The sequence below is a fragment of the Notolabrus celidotus genome, chromosome 23, assembly GCF_009762535.1.
Source record: "Notolabrus celidotus isolate fNotCel1 chromosome 23, fNotCel1.pri, whole genome shotgun sequence".
In the NCBI taxonomy this organism is placed as follows: Eukaryota; Metazoa; Chordata; class Actinopteri; order Labriformes; family Labridae; genus Notolabrus; species Notolabrus celidotus.
In genome coordinates, this window is record NC_048294.1 from 15247942 (window position 1) to 15265453 (window position 17512).

Here is a 17512-nt window from a genome sequence, read left to right on the forward strand (position 1 = left end):
GGTTTCATAAAAAAAAAAAAAAGGTTAAAAACAAACAGTTTCAGTGATGGCAGAAGGTGACAGCTGCTAAAAGAGATTTGTGTCAGAACAATGTAAACAAAAGAAATCCTTGTGACTGTGGGCTTTATATAAAAAAGGAATGAGTGCAAAAGAAATGTCATTCTCAGCAAGTAGGTCCTGAATATGGAGTAAAGTTTGCAACTTTTGGTCTTATATAAGGATGATTGAAACATCGTCTTATGAAACAATGACAACAGTGTTTTGCTTCTAAAACATCATGATTTACTGCTTTTCTTGCCTTTGCCTTGAATAGTTTGGAGCCATTATTTGCTGGTAGAGCAAAACAAGACACTTCAAGTTTTCACCTTGGGCCCTTAAAGACAGTTTTCACTGATTTCTTTCAATTGATAGACTTAGAAATGATGATTAATGAGAGAGACACTCAATGCATGACATCAAGGATAAAAATAATCAATGCAACTCAGGTAAAGTGTGCATTAAAGTTCAGACAATCAGTCAACTGGATTCACTTTCCATGCTCCTCTCGTTCACCTGATCATAACTTCAAACACATGCACATCATCAATACCTGTATTGATTGTCTGTCAGAAACCGCAGGCTCAGACGGCAGATATTCAGCAAGTAATCTCACTCTGTGACACAAGTGGACTACAGATCACAGAAACAGGCAAACAGCACTTGACACACTGAGTTTGACGTCTGTATCATGTCACCGTGGAAAGTAATCAATATGATGTCGGCTGCAATTGTTAATAAAGAGCACGGAGAAAGCGAGTGTAGACCCACCGCCGTCAAGTGAAGCGTGAAAAACTGTAACTCGGAGCATGAGCTTCACAGTTCCTGACAAATGAACCGCCGCTCTCGTGTGCTTTTGAAATTACACAAGGAAAACCAATCTGAGGACACAGACACCTCAGAGCTCCTCTCGTGTCAGGTCAGCTTTTATCAGCTACAATCAATTTCACACTATCACTCCATATCCTCTATTTCAACAGCATGCAAGACATCTTATAGGTCAGTCTCATTTGAAGATGTTTATTAGAAGTCTGAGGGATGAGCTCCAACTGCTTACTATGCAACTATTCTGTATGTAATGAGATCACTGCAGAAGCAAACTGTTTATTTAGGTATGCACGTCATACGAGTGGAGTGCCACTCTGGAATAAGTTGTGATTTGAGCTTTTCAACATAAACTGTTAAAAGATCTATAAATACAATATGGTGAAACTACCCCTTTGAACTGAGAAAAAATGAACTCAGGCACTTGAAAATAAGAGAAGCGGGCTCAATTTTCAGCTCTAAAAATTCAATCACAAACTTTGCCTCTTAAGGTTTTCGATCTTTCTGAACTGACACATTTTCCCTGCTTGAATCTTCCTCCCTCCCTCTCAAACTCGCACATATGTCTGTTACATTTTCTGTTTTCCAATTGCATGAGAGAAGGCACTCTATTATTTTCTTTCTGAGTCATTGAGTCTTTCCTGCTTTGGGTTTGTGACCTCCATTAACTTCTCAACTTCTCAGACTGCTGCTGAACTTAAAGCTTGTTTCAAACGAGTTCCAGCAACCAAAGACTGACCCTGATGTGTCAAAGCAACAGAAGCTGGAAATCGAATGGGGAAACAACTGAATAAAATGCATTAGCAATTTTCACAACACATTACATCTCTATGAGAAAGTACTTTTTGTGTTGCTGTTGTGATTTTTCCAATTCTTTCTCTTCATTTCTGCCTCCTCCTCCTCCTCCTCCTCAGTCTCTTACCCTCTGAGAAGCTGATGAGCCCCAGGAGGTGCAGCAGCTTAATCGAGGCAAACACCAGCACCACGATGCCCACCGTCTGCAGCCCCTCCGTCTCCCAGATCGCGCTCAGCATTGCTCCGCCCTCGGCCCACTCCACGCCGGCACCACCATACCCCGACCCGAACCCGGAGCCCGAGCCTGAGCCGGCCTCCTCGCCCTCGTGTCCGCCGTTTCCAGGACCAGCTCTACCACCACCCGGCCCCCCTGCACTCCAGTTCCCTTGCACCCACTCCAGTGCTACACCGGCCCAAACGCACGGGCCAGGCGCCACCTGGCTTCCGCCTACTGCCCGCTCACTTCCTAAATCCAGTCTGGGTGAGGTCAAAATGGGAGAGTTTTAGAGGAGCTGAAAGTCTGAAAAGATCTCACAGATCTGAAAGGTCACCAAGATTTTCAAGAAGCTGATTCACAAATGTCCACACATGCTGAGCTCAAACTGGATTCCTCTTAATTTCCTTCCCTCTCCTCTTAAATAAGGAGACAAGTGAAAACAGAAGGAAGCAGAGGGAGAAAACTCTGCTCTGCTCTTCTGACAGTTTCTGGCTCTCTCTGGCTCTTTCAGGCGCACTGACTGCCTCACTGCAAAGTAAAGGGAGGGAAGATGAGAGGGAGTGGATTTGAGTGAGGAGGGAGGGGAGATGAGACGGAGGCAGAGGGGGAGGTGTGGTACTACAGTGGAAGACGCACAACCTCTCATTAACATAAACGTATGACATGATATTGAGGCAGGATTTAAAATGTAGAGAGCACTGAATGAGAAAAATGCATGAAAATAATACGACAGCTTTTGTGTTAATAATCAAAGTGCTCTTCAGTGATGTCATGAAACATACAAATAAAATAGCACACTACTTCAAGGCTATAGGAAGGATGACGATCAAGATGACGTTTATGAAAAGTAGGACGAAAGACCAAAACAAAGGCTTTCTTCAAGAGCATTCATTCTAATCCACTTATATGAGAAACCAGATTAAGTCTCTTATGCTTCAAACTAGAGTCATAAGAGGATTTCAGGAAGCTGTTAATATGGTGATTAAATAGTTTAAAAGTTATGATGCCACGACAAACACTGAAATGATCTCACACAAAGAATAACAACCACAATGTTCAGATTATGCACTATGATGGCAGTAAAAGTGAAAATTATCAGACAGAATGTCTTCTAGTCTGGCTTCAGAGTCGTTCGTACAGCCGAGCGTAAGAGAGTTTGAGAGGGAGGGGAAAGGGTAACGAGTGGAGTCAATATGTCTAAATGGTTTGACACACTACAGTGTAAGAGTACACAAAGTGATGGAGAAATTAGTATTGATCTAAACAACTTCATCAAATGCTTTCTTTAGGGGGAGTTTGTTTCCAGTGAGATGCATCCGACTGATGAGGAGAGGCTGAGGCTGGTTCCTGAATTCCTGTTTGCAGCACGAGTGAAGACACCACCATCTGCTGTCCCTGAGTAGTCATAGACTGAACCTCCACCTCAGAATTAATTATTTCTACACAGATCAAAAAGTGTCTGAAATTTCTTAACAAGAATATTAAATCCTCTGCACACAACATTAAACACTAAGCACACTTTCAAAACATCCAAAGGAAAAAAAAGCTCATGAATTTTTTTCATTAATTTACAGCTCTGAACACAGAGAGAGAGAGAGAGAGATATCCTCAGCACTGTTGTCCCTGCTTTTGTTCCATTAAAAAATGAACTCAGCCGTAGATTATTGATGTAAACCCACAAAGCCACCTTAATTACAATCCTCAGGGCGGTGTATTATTTCAGCGCCCTGAGAGCAACAGTTACTCTCCACTTACTCAGTGATAAATGCTCAACAAGAAGGTGCTCATTCCCCTGATGGAAAAAAACACACATGCATTCATTTATATTCAGTCTGTCAACAGCACAAAATGAGAATGTGAGGGACATAATTCTGCTTAAAGATGAAAATATCTTTGTGAATAATTTAGCTGGATGCTGTTTGAAAAAAAAAAAAACAACATTCAGTCCACATGTTCTATTTAATCAGGATGGTCCCTGGCTGTGTTGGGAGTTGTTATGTGAGTCTTGTCCGCAGTAAGTGAAAAATGAACAGGGACAATAAGACTGTGAGGATGGGGAATATAAAGGGGAGGCTGAAGGGTAATATTATGCTGTATACAATAAGCAAGGACAGTTTGATGGTGTGTGTCAAAAGGTTCAATGTAGCGGCGTATCCCTCCTATGTGGTGAATGTGCTTGTTAATTAGCTTGTTCCAGTAAATAAAGACTGAAGTCCTTTTTATTTCAGGCCATCTCTGTGACCACACCTTGGACAACAGCCAGGGAAACATCATTCCCACATTAGAGCAATATAATATCATAAGTTTGTCCTAACTGTGAGTGAGGAGGTGGCAGAAGATTTAAAAAAGATGATGAGCTCTACAAAACATTTTGGATTCTTTCAGCACATTGTTTTGGACTTCCAGCATGCAACTCTGCTATGTTGATTCAGTTCCATCCACTCTTCATTCTAAGCTATCCAGCATCCAACAACTTAAGGACAAAGCCCTCAACCAGCTGATTAACACAACAAAACAGTTTGAAGGTCAATGAATTAGTCAGTATTTTAATCTTTATTTTTCAAATAGTTAATTCCATCTGATTGGACAAATGGCATTCGGTCAGCACTGATGTAAAGCGCAACATCACTGGGACTTTTCTCTGTATATAACTTGTCATGAACAGGTATTTCAAATACAGCCAATTACCATTCCAGCAGACAGCATTTGTCTTGTTGAATCAATCTGATCACTCAGATCCATATCAAGCAGCAACCTCCAGTCTAAAAATATGAGTCCAAAAAATGAGAGGCCCAGCTGACTTGATTGACAGGCGGGGGCACTGTAGCTGTTGGCTAGGAGGCTCAAATCCCGCCTCTTTATGTCACAATCGCTCAACAGCAGCAATATGGCTCCCGCCCATGATTGGCCTCAAAACAGTGCTTCAGAAACAGATGGGTGACATCATGGATACTACGTCCATTATTATTACTGTCTATGATCCATACATGCAGAAGACTCTTATTTCACTGCTTGTGTGAAGAGATATATATATAGCTGCACAATTTTTCCGCTAACATTCACTCTTAGATATCAACACCAGCTACAATGTGGCTGCCAGATATTCATGCTAGTTGCTAGTCTGACTGTGTACAGCAACCTGGACAGTTATAAAAGACTTTAGGCCAGGGCTTAGACTTCTATGCGGGTTGTTGTTCACAGTCAGACAAGCCACCCCAAATATCTGGCCTTCATTCTGAGAAGCTATATTGTTGTCAGATGGCGGCCAATGGGTTAGATCTCTCTTTTTTAAAAAATAACAGCTTGACATCAAACCACCATTGTAATTCAATTTGGAAATCTTTTCAAACCAACTTTTTGTTTTGCACATTTAACAAAAATAAGCTACTGAATACATTTTGAAGCCCCCTTGTAGCACCACAGTGTAATGGATCAAAGTCAATACCAAACTCCCAAAAGCAAGGCTTGTTGCTTTGGTTCAAAGCATTACATTTCAAAGCTGCCATGATCACTGCAGTGTACTGAGAGTAAACTGACCTAACTGGTGGATGCCTCAGTGACTTCTTGGCTGTATGCGACATCCAGCTCACAGTAGCACTGCCAGCATGTGGGAAGTACATCAATGAAGCAACAGTCACATCACATATCACTGAAGCCACACACACACACACACACACACACACACACACACAGTGGCCAGCAGAAGCCTGGATGAAGCCAAGCTTCCAAAAGCCAGGGGGTTACATCGCCTCAGGCTTTGGACAGCCATACAGTCCCTGGTAGACCAATGGTTAATAAAACATGTGGGAATGATTGACCATTCATAACCTGTCTCTATCATAAAGATACCATATATCCAACCAATAAATCTTTCATAGTATGGGTGTAGGTGCAAGAGTGACACATAGGAAGGGAGGGAAAAGAGATGGTGGGGGTTTTGTGTCTTAAAGCATCCGTCCCATGCGTCCCACAGGCCATGATTACTGTGCGTCAATGCTGCTGACAGGTATATTGACAGGTAAATATGGCACTCCACAGCATCCTCCATTAATGTCAGGCAAATTTTGAACAATTACCACTCTAACAATTTTGTAGCATGGCAGGTCTGACAGATAGTGAAGCTTAATACCCTGCTTTGACAAAAAAACACAAAATTGGTTTGTTTGAACATGGGACTTTCAAAAGAGAAGCTGTAGATATTGGTATGGTTTAAAGATTTGGGGAGAAAGGGGCTGTGATGAGGGCTATTATGGCCACTAATGACTAGGGATGTTTGTCTAAGAGAGCACTGCAGTGTTGTAGCTACACCAAGACAAATATCTTCTAATATCTACTTTAAAAAAATTTATATATATTCTCATATCATTTATTTACTTACTTGTTTATCCTATAACAGTGTTTTAGATTTTTTTAATTCTGATTGGTCAATCAAGTATTCTTCAGTCCGTTATTTACAAACAGCTGACTGCAGCTGTTAATAACAGGCATTTGCTTTGCTTGAGCTCTGATCAATAACACCACACAACCATGTCTGATCATCCAGTCTTGCCAATTAAGCAAGGTTTTCAAATCAATGTCTTTAGTCAAATAATGGATTTCTGCCAAAGCTAGTCATGGGCAGGATAATAATGCACAATGAGAGGGCCATTATTGGAGAGTACATCCTGAACAGATGCTGATGAAGGTCCTGCAGCCCCTACCTCAAGAGTATGTTCCTCAACCCATTAGTAATGCATTAGCATTTACATAAAACATAAAAATAACCCTTGCATGCACTTCAATTCTTTATTTCAAGCTGCTGTGAACAACTTTAAGCTGGTTATAAATAATACTGTTGCTTCTATGTGATCTACACTGACGAAACCGATCATTAGTGCCATGATTGATTATAGTGGTGTAATTATTTTTAACGCCTGTAACCACTGACAATGGGTTGATGTCAGATGGGGTTTATAGCACATTGTCAGATTTTTGTCAGCAATCACTATTTAAGCTGGACATAAACTGTGGGAGTCAAGGCTGACTCTGATCTGATTCGCAAGTCGCGAGTCGCACAACAGATTTTGAAGTAGGGCAGAATTTTGCACGTTGTTGCTGTGCCGAGTGCAGGGGGGAATAGAGCCAATCATTGCCATTTTCTTTTCAAAATGGCAGAAAGCGTCTGAAATGTAAATTTTAATTTTTAAAAATAGTCTTAAACCACAAATACAAATGTATCAATCCGATCAATTAATCTCCCTGGACTACACCATGGCAACACATGATATGGACAACTGAAATAAACATAGATACACTTATCTGCCACAACCTGTGCAATCGACTGCAATCCAATACAACAGCTATACAAAGTATGCCAGTATTGACAAAGCTTCTACATTTTCTGTTTTGGTTGACGCGGCAGAACGTTTTTACACGTACAATGTGAGCACATAAATACTGAGTTTTGGTTGTACCCATACAGTGAGAGTTCACTTTCAGCCATGACATTTGTAAAATTGAACAGTGTATGCCTGGCAAAAACACACTTGCAGGAAAACACATGAGGAAACCAAAGAAGTCTCAAGCTGAAAGCTCCTCATGGGAGCGTTAAGGCTCTGGTGAAAATGTTAATTTAAAAACAACTTTTTAATGGAGAATTGTATTTTCCAGGACTTTCACTAGCTTCACAAGAAAAGGGCCAGCTGCAACCACACCTAAATCACAACATATCATCATGTCTTTAGCGAACGTTTCTCAAAGCCCTCATCCATCCTCTCTAACCTGTGACAGGTGTTATCTCAAACTGATCCAAGCCTGAAATGTCAAACTGCTCTATAGACTACCATGTCACCATCTCTGTAGTCCAATCTCCCTCTCTGTGTGTAATGAACAGATAAGTAACAAAACTGCAGCCTTTGTTCATCTGCTTCTTCAGACTGATAATCATTGATTTTAGGAAGGATTACATATTTGTCTCAGTCATCGCTGACACCTGTCTCAGCACTTCCCAACCTTGGTATTCACATGGGGCCGATCTTATCACTTCTTGTCAGGGCAGAGCAGAAAACACAAGAATCAATGAAGCAGTCTCAGTAGCATTGGTTATGCCAAGTTTGCATAAGACAGAAAAAATAAGACAAACAGAAAAGCAGTCTCTAATGTTAAAACAAGCCCAAAATGTGTCGAGAATGTCAAAAGTAATTGTTATAATTTTCTGCAAACTCCTTAGACTGTTAGCGAAACAGTAAAAGGTGCTAAACAAAATTAAACACCACAGGTGCAGTGTAATTTAAACAGCTATTTTCCTGAGCACATAACAACCTTTGGGTTTTCATTACTTTTTTTCCACCCTGCTACAAATGTCACTTACAAAACAAACCCCTCAGACCAACATTCCATCATATATTGGACTTGTGTAATTCTCCAGGCACAAAGCAGGCCATGTGAAAATACGAGTCCAGGCTTCAGTGTCATCAATCACAGAACCGTCAATCCTTGGACTAGGAGAGAGGAAAAGATGAGATCATCCCGCTGTTTACAGATCAGCTCCAGGTACAAGTGGGTGATATAATTAGGTGACACCTGCAGCGATTTGCTCAGGCATGCAAAGCGGCATTAGTGTTTGGGTTGTGTTTTCCGCGGCACATTAAAATGAGGCTGTCATATTTACTGAAGCGGCACCTGTGAAAGGGGGAAGGCAATTATAAGCTGTGAACCAGGGCTGCCCTCAGCGAAGCAGCGTGTGCAATCAACCATGCAGTGCCATGGGGTGACTTAGATACTGAGGACTTACTTTGTGGACTCAGTTTCCAGGTGTGTGTGCATGCTCATAATCAACACTTTAACATCCATATACACAGAGCTTAAATGATTGAAGGAAAGGGTTTGGACACGACTCCACGGTTTCAGCGTCATCTGTAAAGCCCTCATTTACGTCAGCTGATGTTATCACAGCATGTGTTTCAATGTGCTTTCTTAGATACTCTGGTGACGTCCCATCATTCAAGGTTGGATGGGTAGTAAACACATGAGCTTGCCCCTTCTGTGGTAATCATTTTCAAACCCAAAACAGTTTATTCAGTTGAGTTCACCCATTTGCCAAAGACTGAAATTGAAAATTTAATAGTTTAACCCTCACTGGGCATTCAAACAAAGGTGCTGAGCTGAAACAATTTAATTGTTCAGGCAATCAAAAGAAAATAATGTAAAAACTACTAAATTAAATTTTCAGTTTTTGGTAAAATGCCAAAAGCTGTGTTGTTCCAGATTTACTCGAGTAAGGAAAGCCCCCCCCCTGTCTCATTAAAAGTGAACATTATTTATTTTGGATTGTTGGTGTGACAAAAAAAAGCAATCTTAAGATGAGACCTTGGGCTTTAGAAAACAGGGGAAGGCATACACAACAACTTTTTCCCCCTATTTTAACAGACCAACCAGTCTGTTTGGGAAATATACAACTAACTAATATTAAGCTACAGCCTTAAGTTGCACCCTTGACAGCAAAAAGTTTTCTAGTAGGAATCAGTTTCATTTATATCACCACAACAAACAAAATTGGTAGCTCATGTGTGTTTCCAACCAAGGTCCTTTGCTATCGGTAACACCTTCTCTCTCCTCCCCATGTTCTTTCTTTTGCTGTCTGAATCAAGAAAAAAGAACAAATCCCAAATTTTTCTTTGATGAAAATAAAAATGCCAAATCAAAAGACTGGAAAAAATGGTAGCTGCAATTTTGTCACTACTGGGAATGTGTATGTTAAGTCGACTACAAGATTAAATGTTGTCACCCTCGCTAGTTGGCACCAGAATCACTGGTATGCCTTTTTTGTTGTAGACCCAAAAGGCCAGCTGACAGATATTATCTTGAAGCGTAGTTCAGTTTGGCAATACTTGAGAAAGAAAGTTGTATGTAGGCTGTGTCTGGTTAAAGTGGCATATAACCACTCAACCAGAAGAATGTGTAACCAGCACAGGTATGAAGACCTTCACCTGCAATGAGACCAAAGGCTGGTGGTGCAAGCTCTGCCAATGTTAGCCACACTCTGCAAACCACTTTTACATACAATTCTACAACCAAAACATACATTAAAAATGTTTTTTCTTGCTCTGTATCTCATGTCAATTTCAGTGAAAGTCCTGAGCGGCTTCTCTTAAGAAATGTTACCTTCCTTGGTACCCACTGTTCATTTTCCCAAAGATATCTTTCATCTTTGCTGCAAGACCATCTGATTTTATCAACATCCAACCCAGACGATTAGTTCAGGTGTAAAAGGAAAAAGTCAATAGCGTTGTCTGTGAACGGACAGTGTGACAAAGCTCACAGTCATGTGTTTGAGCTGATAACACTGACCTGTTTTTCTCTCTGTCTTAACCATATTAGCTCTATCTGACAGCTCACAGTAGACAACAGGTACAGGCAAAGAACAGGACATGGGTCGCCTCTGTACAGCCAGCCTGTCAAGTGATTTAAGATGTGCTATCCTTCAGTAGTGAAGTGCCAGTCAAACCAAGCTTCAAGTGCAAAGGTCAATGGGGAATATGCATTAGCAGGGACAGTAAAAAAGAGAGAAGACACAGGGGGCAATAAAAATGGCAGACAGTGTATGGGGCAGCTGGAGCCACCGTCCACATGATGAGATATGGCGAGTACATATCTTCAGCAAGAAATCAACGCTGAGAGAAAATCAATACAGGTGTTTTTTTTTACTACACTGCATAATGACTGATTATAAAACTGGTTATAAACCTGGTTATAAGCAGCATGTAAGAGTGTTTGAGGTCATGAGAACTGAGTTAAAGTGATAAATAGTTCATAGTTCATAAAAATAATCCTATCATATGTATTGTTACAAAAGAATGGCAGAATTTCAGCTCAATGTCAACACCAAGTGTGTTCATTTCGATAACTTACCCGGCCAAAGAGACCTGAATATGGTGGACAAAACCTAAGGGAAAACATGAGTCAGTATTTTAAAGGTAATTCTTGAACAAGGAATGTGAGGACTTCACTTTCATGGCCATACACTGAAGAAGTAAGAGAGCCTTATTTTGATGAATGTCTAAATTCTAACTAATTCAAAACAAAGAATATAATCTAAAATGAATGGGCTTTCTGTCAGCAAAGTAGAACATTGAGAAATTGGCAAATAGATGTTAAGTTACATCAAGAATATTGCTTTGGTTGGAGTTAGTTAAAACTAGTTAAATTAGGTGTCTGCAGAGCTGACTGGATCACCTGTGGCTTTTATGCTTTTGTTGGGAGGCTAGAACAGTAGATGGAGCAGGAAACTAGGGGAGAGAACGGGGAATGACATGGGGTAAAAGGCCGCAGGATGGATTCGAGCCTGGGCTGTTGAGGACTGTAGACTCTGTACATGGGGCGTGTGCATTTACACATGTGTTATATATTTTTTTGACTACATACATCAGATGCAAAGAAAAAGTACATAGTCAGCATTATGCATGCATAGTATTAAGATCTTCATAGCGCTTTTGGTAACAGAAATGAGACATTCTGAATCCTTACCTCGCATACTAAATGATGAAGATGCAGATGTATAGGAATAAAGCTCACTTGTTTGTCTCCTCTTCACTTCCACTAACTCACAGTAATCAGCACACCTGCAACTTGTTCACTCATTAACACTGCAGTAAATCAACCCTGTACTCCCTCTGGTGACTGTGTTATGATCTAATTGGATATGTGAAGTGCTTCTGGGTCCACCTTCTGAACCAAACCAAACACACTCTCTATTTATTACAGCCTCCAAAATGAATCTTCTACCCTCTTCATTCCTCCTGTCCATGAATGTGAAGGTGCAGCAATATTCTGATTCCTGATTTAAAATTTGGAAGTAATAAAAACAATTTAGCTTCATGCTAAACTGTATCTTCATAAAGAGTGTAATAAAAAAACATCTACATTGAGCAGACCTGTTTAGTATTCCACAAGCTATTCCTGAAGCAGCACTTGGTAGGTGTTAATAATCTCTCACTACTAAATATTCAGGTATTCAATACTGCTTGATTCAGAGTTAATTGTGTGGGAACATCCCTTACAGCAGCCAATGAGAGATAGTCAATTAGTTGAGTTTTTTTGGGTTGTAGGTCTATGAGCTAGTTCTGATATTACAGCAGCAGAGCAGCACATGGAATTAAATAAAAATCATAAATCAACATTTTACGATGAAGCAAAAGGCAAAGTCAGGGATAAAAAAGGGGCATAATATTCCAGTATGGAAGATCTGTTACAGTATTTCTTGGGATCCACAGCACATCTAATTGAACAGGGGTTGAAATCAATACTATTTGATGTATAGTTTTTCTTCTAGTGACTGGCTATATGTCTTCTAAGACGCCATATGATCAACATCAGTACACTCTGATCCTGACATAGTATTGGTCGATAACTCAATCAACCCATTACAGGAATTGTTCGCCATCACAATACCAAAACAAGCTTATAGCATTTTCTCTGACCAAATCACAGAGGAGACTTTCTCACCAAACCTTGCATCTATGAATACCACCAATTTCCTACATGGCACATATTCACAAGGTGTTATAATTAAAGGTGACAAGACAAAAGGTGGTAATTTTGTACAAAGGCAGAGACTAAAAGCATCCTAAAGCAATTAAGTCCCTATTTTTCCATACTTAGTCCATGGTTACCCACAACTGTGAAGCTAAAGCCACAGCAAGAAGACAAGAGCTTCATTTATCTACAACTATAACACATGATTAAAATGTTCATAAGATTTCAAGATAAAAGAACTTAAGATATTGGTCTATACATCAGGGAATACTTGGAGCTTTCAAGGATCCACTGGAGTTCAATACAAAACACGTCTTTAAGAATCTCTTCTTTAGAAGATGGGTAAACAACATCACAAAGTTTCATGATTCTCAAGATAAGAAAATGGCCTCCTGGTGTTTATGAATGATATACACTACCGTTCAAAAGTTTGGGGTCACTTAGAAATTTCCTTATTTTTGAAAGAAAAGTACTGTTTTTTTCAATGAAAATAACATTAAATTAATCAGAAATACACTCTATACATTGTTAATGTGGTAAATGACTATTCTAGCTACAAACGTCTGGTTTTTAATGGAATATCTACATAGGTGTATAGAGGCCCATTTCCAGCAACCATCACTCCAGTGTTCTAATGGTACATTGTGTTTGCTAATTGCGTTAGAAAGCTAATGGATGATTAGAAACATCTTGAAAACCATTTTGCTGGTTAGAGAAGCTATAAAACTAGCCTTTCTTTGAGCTAGTTGAGTATCTGGAGCATCACATTTGTAGGTTCGATTATACTCTCAAAATGGCCAGAAAAAGTGAACTTTCATATGAAACTCGACAGTCTATTCTTGTTCTTAGAAATGAAGGCTATTCCATGCGAGAAATTGCCAAGAAGCTGAACATTTCCTACAACGATGTGTACTACTCCCTTCAGAGAACAGCACAAACAGGCTCTAACCAGAGTAGAAAGAGAAGTGAGAGGCCCCGGTGCACAACTGAGCAAGAAGACAAGTACAGTAGAGTCTCTAGTTTGAGAAATAGACGCCTCACAGGTCCTGAACTGGCAGCTTCATTAAATGGTACCCGCAAAACGCCAGTGTCAACATCTACAGTGAAGAGGTGACTCCAGGATGCTGGCCTTCTAGGCAGAGTGGCAAAGAAAAAGCCATAGCCTGAGACTGGCCAATAAAAGGAAAATATTAATATGGGTAAAAGAACACAGACATTGGACAGAGGAAAATTGGAAAAAAGTGTTATGGACAGATTAATCGAAGTTTCAGGTGTTTGGATCACACAGAAGAACATTTGTGAGATGCATAACAAGTGGAAAGATGCTGGAAGAGTGTCTGATGCCATCTGTCAAGCATGGTGGAGGTAATGTGATGGTCTGGGGCTGCTTTGGTACTGGTAAAGTGGGAGATTTGTACAAGATAAAAGGGATTTTGAATAATGAAGGCTATCACTCAATTTTGCAACGCCATGCCATACCCTGTGGACAGCGCTTGATTGGAGCCAATTTCCTCCTACAACAGGACAATGACCCAAAGCACACTTCCAGATTATGCAAGAACTATTTAGGGAAGAAGCAGGCAGCTGGTATTCTATCTATAATGGAGTGGACAGCGCAGTCACCAGATCTCAACCACATTGAGCTGTTGTGGGAGCAGCTTGACAGTATGGTAGGCAAGAAGTGCCCATCAAGCCAATCCAACTTGTGGGAGGTGCTTCAGAAAGCTAGGGGTGAAATTTCTTCAGATTCCCTCAACAAATAAACAGCTAGAATGCCAAAGGTCTGCAATGCTGTAATTGCTGCAAAGGGAGCATTCTTTGATGAAAGCAAAGTTTGAAGGACACAATTATTATTTCAAATAAAAATCATTATTTCTAACCTTGTCAGTGTCTTGACTATATTTTCTATTCATTTTGCAACTCATTTGATAAATAAAGTGAGAGTTTTCATGGAAAACACAAAATTGTCTTGTTGACACCAAACTTTTGAACGGTAGTGTATTCATTTCTCTGCAGAAAAATGCCCAACAGCTTTCTTATGAAACTCACAGTAGAGACAAGGAGGGCTCACTGAATACATAAAGCTTTAAGTGAAATTCAATGTAGGCAAGGTTCTCAGCACTGTTGCAACCAATATATTAGTAAAAAAGTAGAGAGGGATATGTTTTGTATTATGGTACCTTACCGAGAAGATGACTGTGCAAAGCATGCTGGATATAAAGCAAGACAGACTAGGCAGACAGTCTAGTGGTGTCACTTTTAATGCATTTTTAACTATTTGAGTATTAATCATGCATTTGAAAGAATTCCAAGATACTATTAAGTAAAGAAACCTGGAGCACAGGTGTAATTTAAAAGACTTCTAGATTTAAGACAACAAATGACAAACAGAGGAGGGGGCAGCGTGAGTGTCTGCAAATTGATTGCAAGCAGTGAATCTATCCATACTTCACAACTGTCATTGCTACCGTAGGCTAAGCTCAGCTACCATACATGCAGGCGCAGGATTGTGAAGACAGATGGTACTAAAAGAGCTACACAGTTGCACAGAAACTGCACATTGCTAAATGCAAAGGAAAACTAGGCATAGAAAGACAATCAAGCCCCTAAAATAGACTGTGTCTCATATTCTGGTGTGACGTGTATTCAAGATTTAACAATAACTACTCAGTCGTCTGGTGTTCAACCTTTTCTCCTTTTTCCCTTTAAAAGTCAAATTTTTCGCGTCTGATTATGCATGTTGTTTTTTAGATTTTCCCCTTTTAACTGCCTTTAATCTTCCTTGTCATTAACCGATATGCTTGTTCTGCCAAATCTACAAGCTAATGTAACTCAGCATAGGTGTGCAAGCATCTGCAGACACTGGGCTTGATGCAGTCCTTCTGCACCTCTTTCTCCTGACTCTCCTTATGTTTAAAAATGTAAACAGGTGAAGGCCATGGTTGTGCCCTGAATTAACCAAAAGATTTAAATCTACATAATTTTGACTTTAAGTGCCCTTTTTTCCAGGTGACATTGACATTTTCATTGTTACAAAATCCATACGTTTATGCATTCGATTTTGTATTCAGCGGCCTGGATGAGATAACCTTCACTAAATGCAAATGCTTGCAACTTAGTTCAGACTACAGGGGTGCCCTAATCAACAATATGGCTTTCATATATACGTACACAATACTTCTCACTCTCAACTTGGGTGTTTCTAATCAAGCTTGAACAAAATCGTCCCTTTTACAACAAGTCCTCCTGCAGAGAGAGCTTGGAAGTAATTACAGCAGCGTACATGTAGATTGTGAACAACAGTCACTGGTAGCTCCGTTAACATTGCTGTGATTGATGATAGTGTAAAGCTTCTGCCTGTGGAAACACGGCTAACAGTGTTTAATTCAGTGAAAAGAAATGAGGCGCAACATTATGTGTGTAAGACCTGTCTGAGTCCTCGGGCTATTATCAGAAATTATAATAAATTGTAGAGTTTTTAATACTCCCTCACTATAATATGGAAGTAATTTGTTTAGAATGTAAAAGGGAGGCAATAAAGAGCACATTAGCAATGCTGACATGTTTAGGAATTATGGTGCTAATATTAGAAAACAAAATAAATGGGTTTGTTTTCAAAGTCTACATTTGAATACGCTAACATATTTCATTAGAGAATGAAGCAAACATTCATGTTTGTCAGGTTCATTTTACCTGCTCTACTCAACCTAATGCCTTTTATACTCTCATGTATAAAAATGGATTTTATCACCTCTGGGATCTTGGAACTGTTACTCAATAACCTGGAACCTCTTACACTTTGGCCGTGTTTGCATTTTTTAACCTGTCAAGTCAAGAAACATATTACAATGCATGATCTTATGAAAGTATGGGAGCTGGATCGCAAACCAGTCAGGTTTGTGCAGGTTAGCATCACTTGTTAGGCTGTGCATTTTGCATTAGACACACTTTTCAACTGAGTATTGGTAACTTTAACATTTTGTGCACTTGGCATTTAGTTGCACTGTTAGTAGTTATTGATTCTGTCTGGAGCTGTACAATATATCTCTTACAGAGAACAGGTCTATGTAATCTGATTCGTTTCCAGCTTTGAAAGGTTCATTGAATATAACTGAATGAACAGCAATAATTCTACAGAAGTGGACAACATTCTTTGCAGCATGTCGACACTTATATTAATCAATCTTGACAGAAGTTCTGCATTCAAGATTTAAGTCACTTTTCTAAAGTAAAGGGAACAACCAGGCTTTTCTGATATTAGCTCTCCACTTTGAAGCCAGACTGGAGGCTTCTGTGACTGACTGAAACTGCGTTTTGACTCCCTCTGCTGGAACTTCTGCTCACTCTCACACGAACATCACTGAAAGAAAACATTATGTAAGTTTAAGGTCTCATCTGACATCAATACATAGTCGAATAGACTTCCAAAAATATAAGCTTTTTTCCTGTGTTAATTTAAACTTTAAATATGCATATAGCTCAAGGAGCAGTTATCAGCTTTTCATGTGGACCAATGCTCCATTTATTCTGTGATTATTGTGTAAATAATACTAAATCTTGCATTATCATTGAAGACAAGTTCAGTGTGGCTTTTATTTTAGGACAGTTTCTCTTACAAGATTTTTATATTATATATTTTGTGCCATTATAAATAAAAGTGACTTGAGAACACACATGTAAAAGCTTCATTACAGTAGCTGGCATGCCAAAGAATGAAGCTATTTCATGAGACTTCTTTCAAATACAGTACTGCACCCGTCTCCTTTTGTATTAAGAAATCTCCTTACCTCACACTATTATGATGCAAACACATTTACTCATCTAATGCTAATTCACTTTAAAGATAGAAGGTTCCTGTGCACATCCAAACCACATGCTTCAAGTGATTAATATGAATGTTGAAAATGAATACTGAATGCACAGCTTAGGCCACCACTATATTCATCACATAAATCTCCTTGAGCACTCACAGCTCTCTACTTATTGAGAACCACTATCCATATTGAAGAGTAGCGTTTTATCACACCAGTGTAGCTGTAGCTACCAGTGCCTGATAAAACTGTATTTTGTGAGTCAAGGCGCACAGAATGTAGAGCTTGATTCTTAAATAAGGCTGAGAAGCATTCA

General features: G+C 39.6%; 1 protein-coding gene across 4 annotated transcripts in view; it reads right to left on the bottom strand.

Moving 5' to 3' along the window:
* The window catches only part of kcnip4 (Kv channel interacting protein 4), a 184704-nt gene that overhangs the window by 36112 nt on the left and 131080 nt on the right, over nt 1-17512 (bottom strand). The window contains exon 1 of one of the 4 annotated variants that reach the window (XM_034676442.1): nt 11378-11446. The exons of the other annotated variants lie outside the window; for them this stretch is intronic. Within the exon in view, the coding sequence (XP_034532333.1) occupies nt 11378-11384 (7 nt within the window). The 5' untranslated portion in view covers nt 11385-11446. Of the gene's footprint in view, nt 1-11377; nt 11447-17512 lie in introns of those variants that run through there. 4 annotated transcript variants of the gene reach the window in all.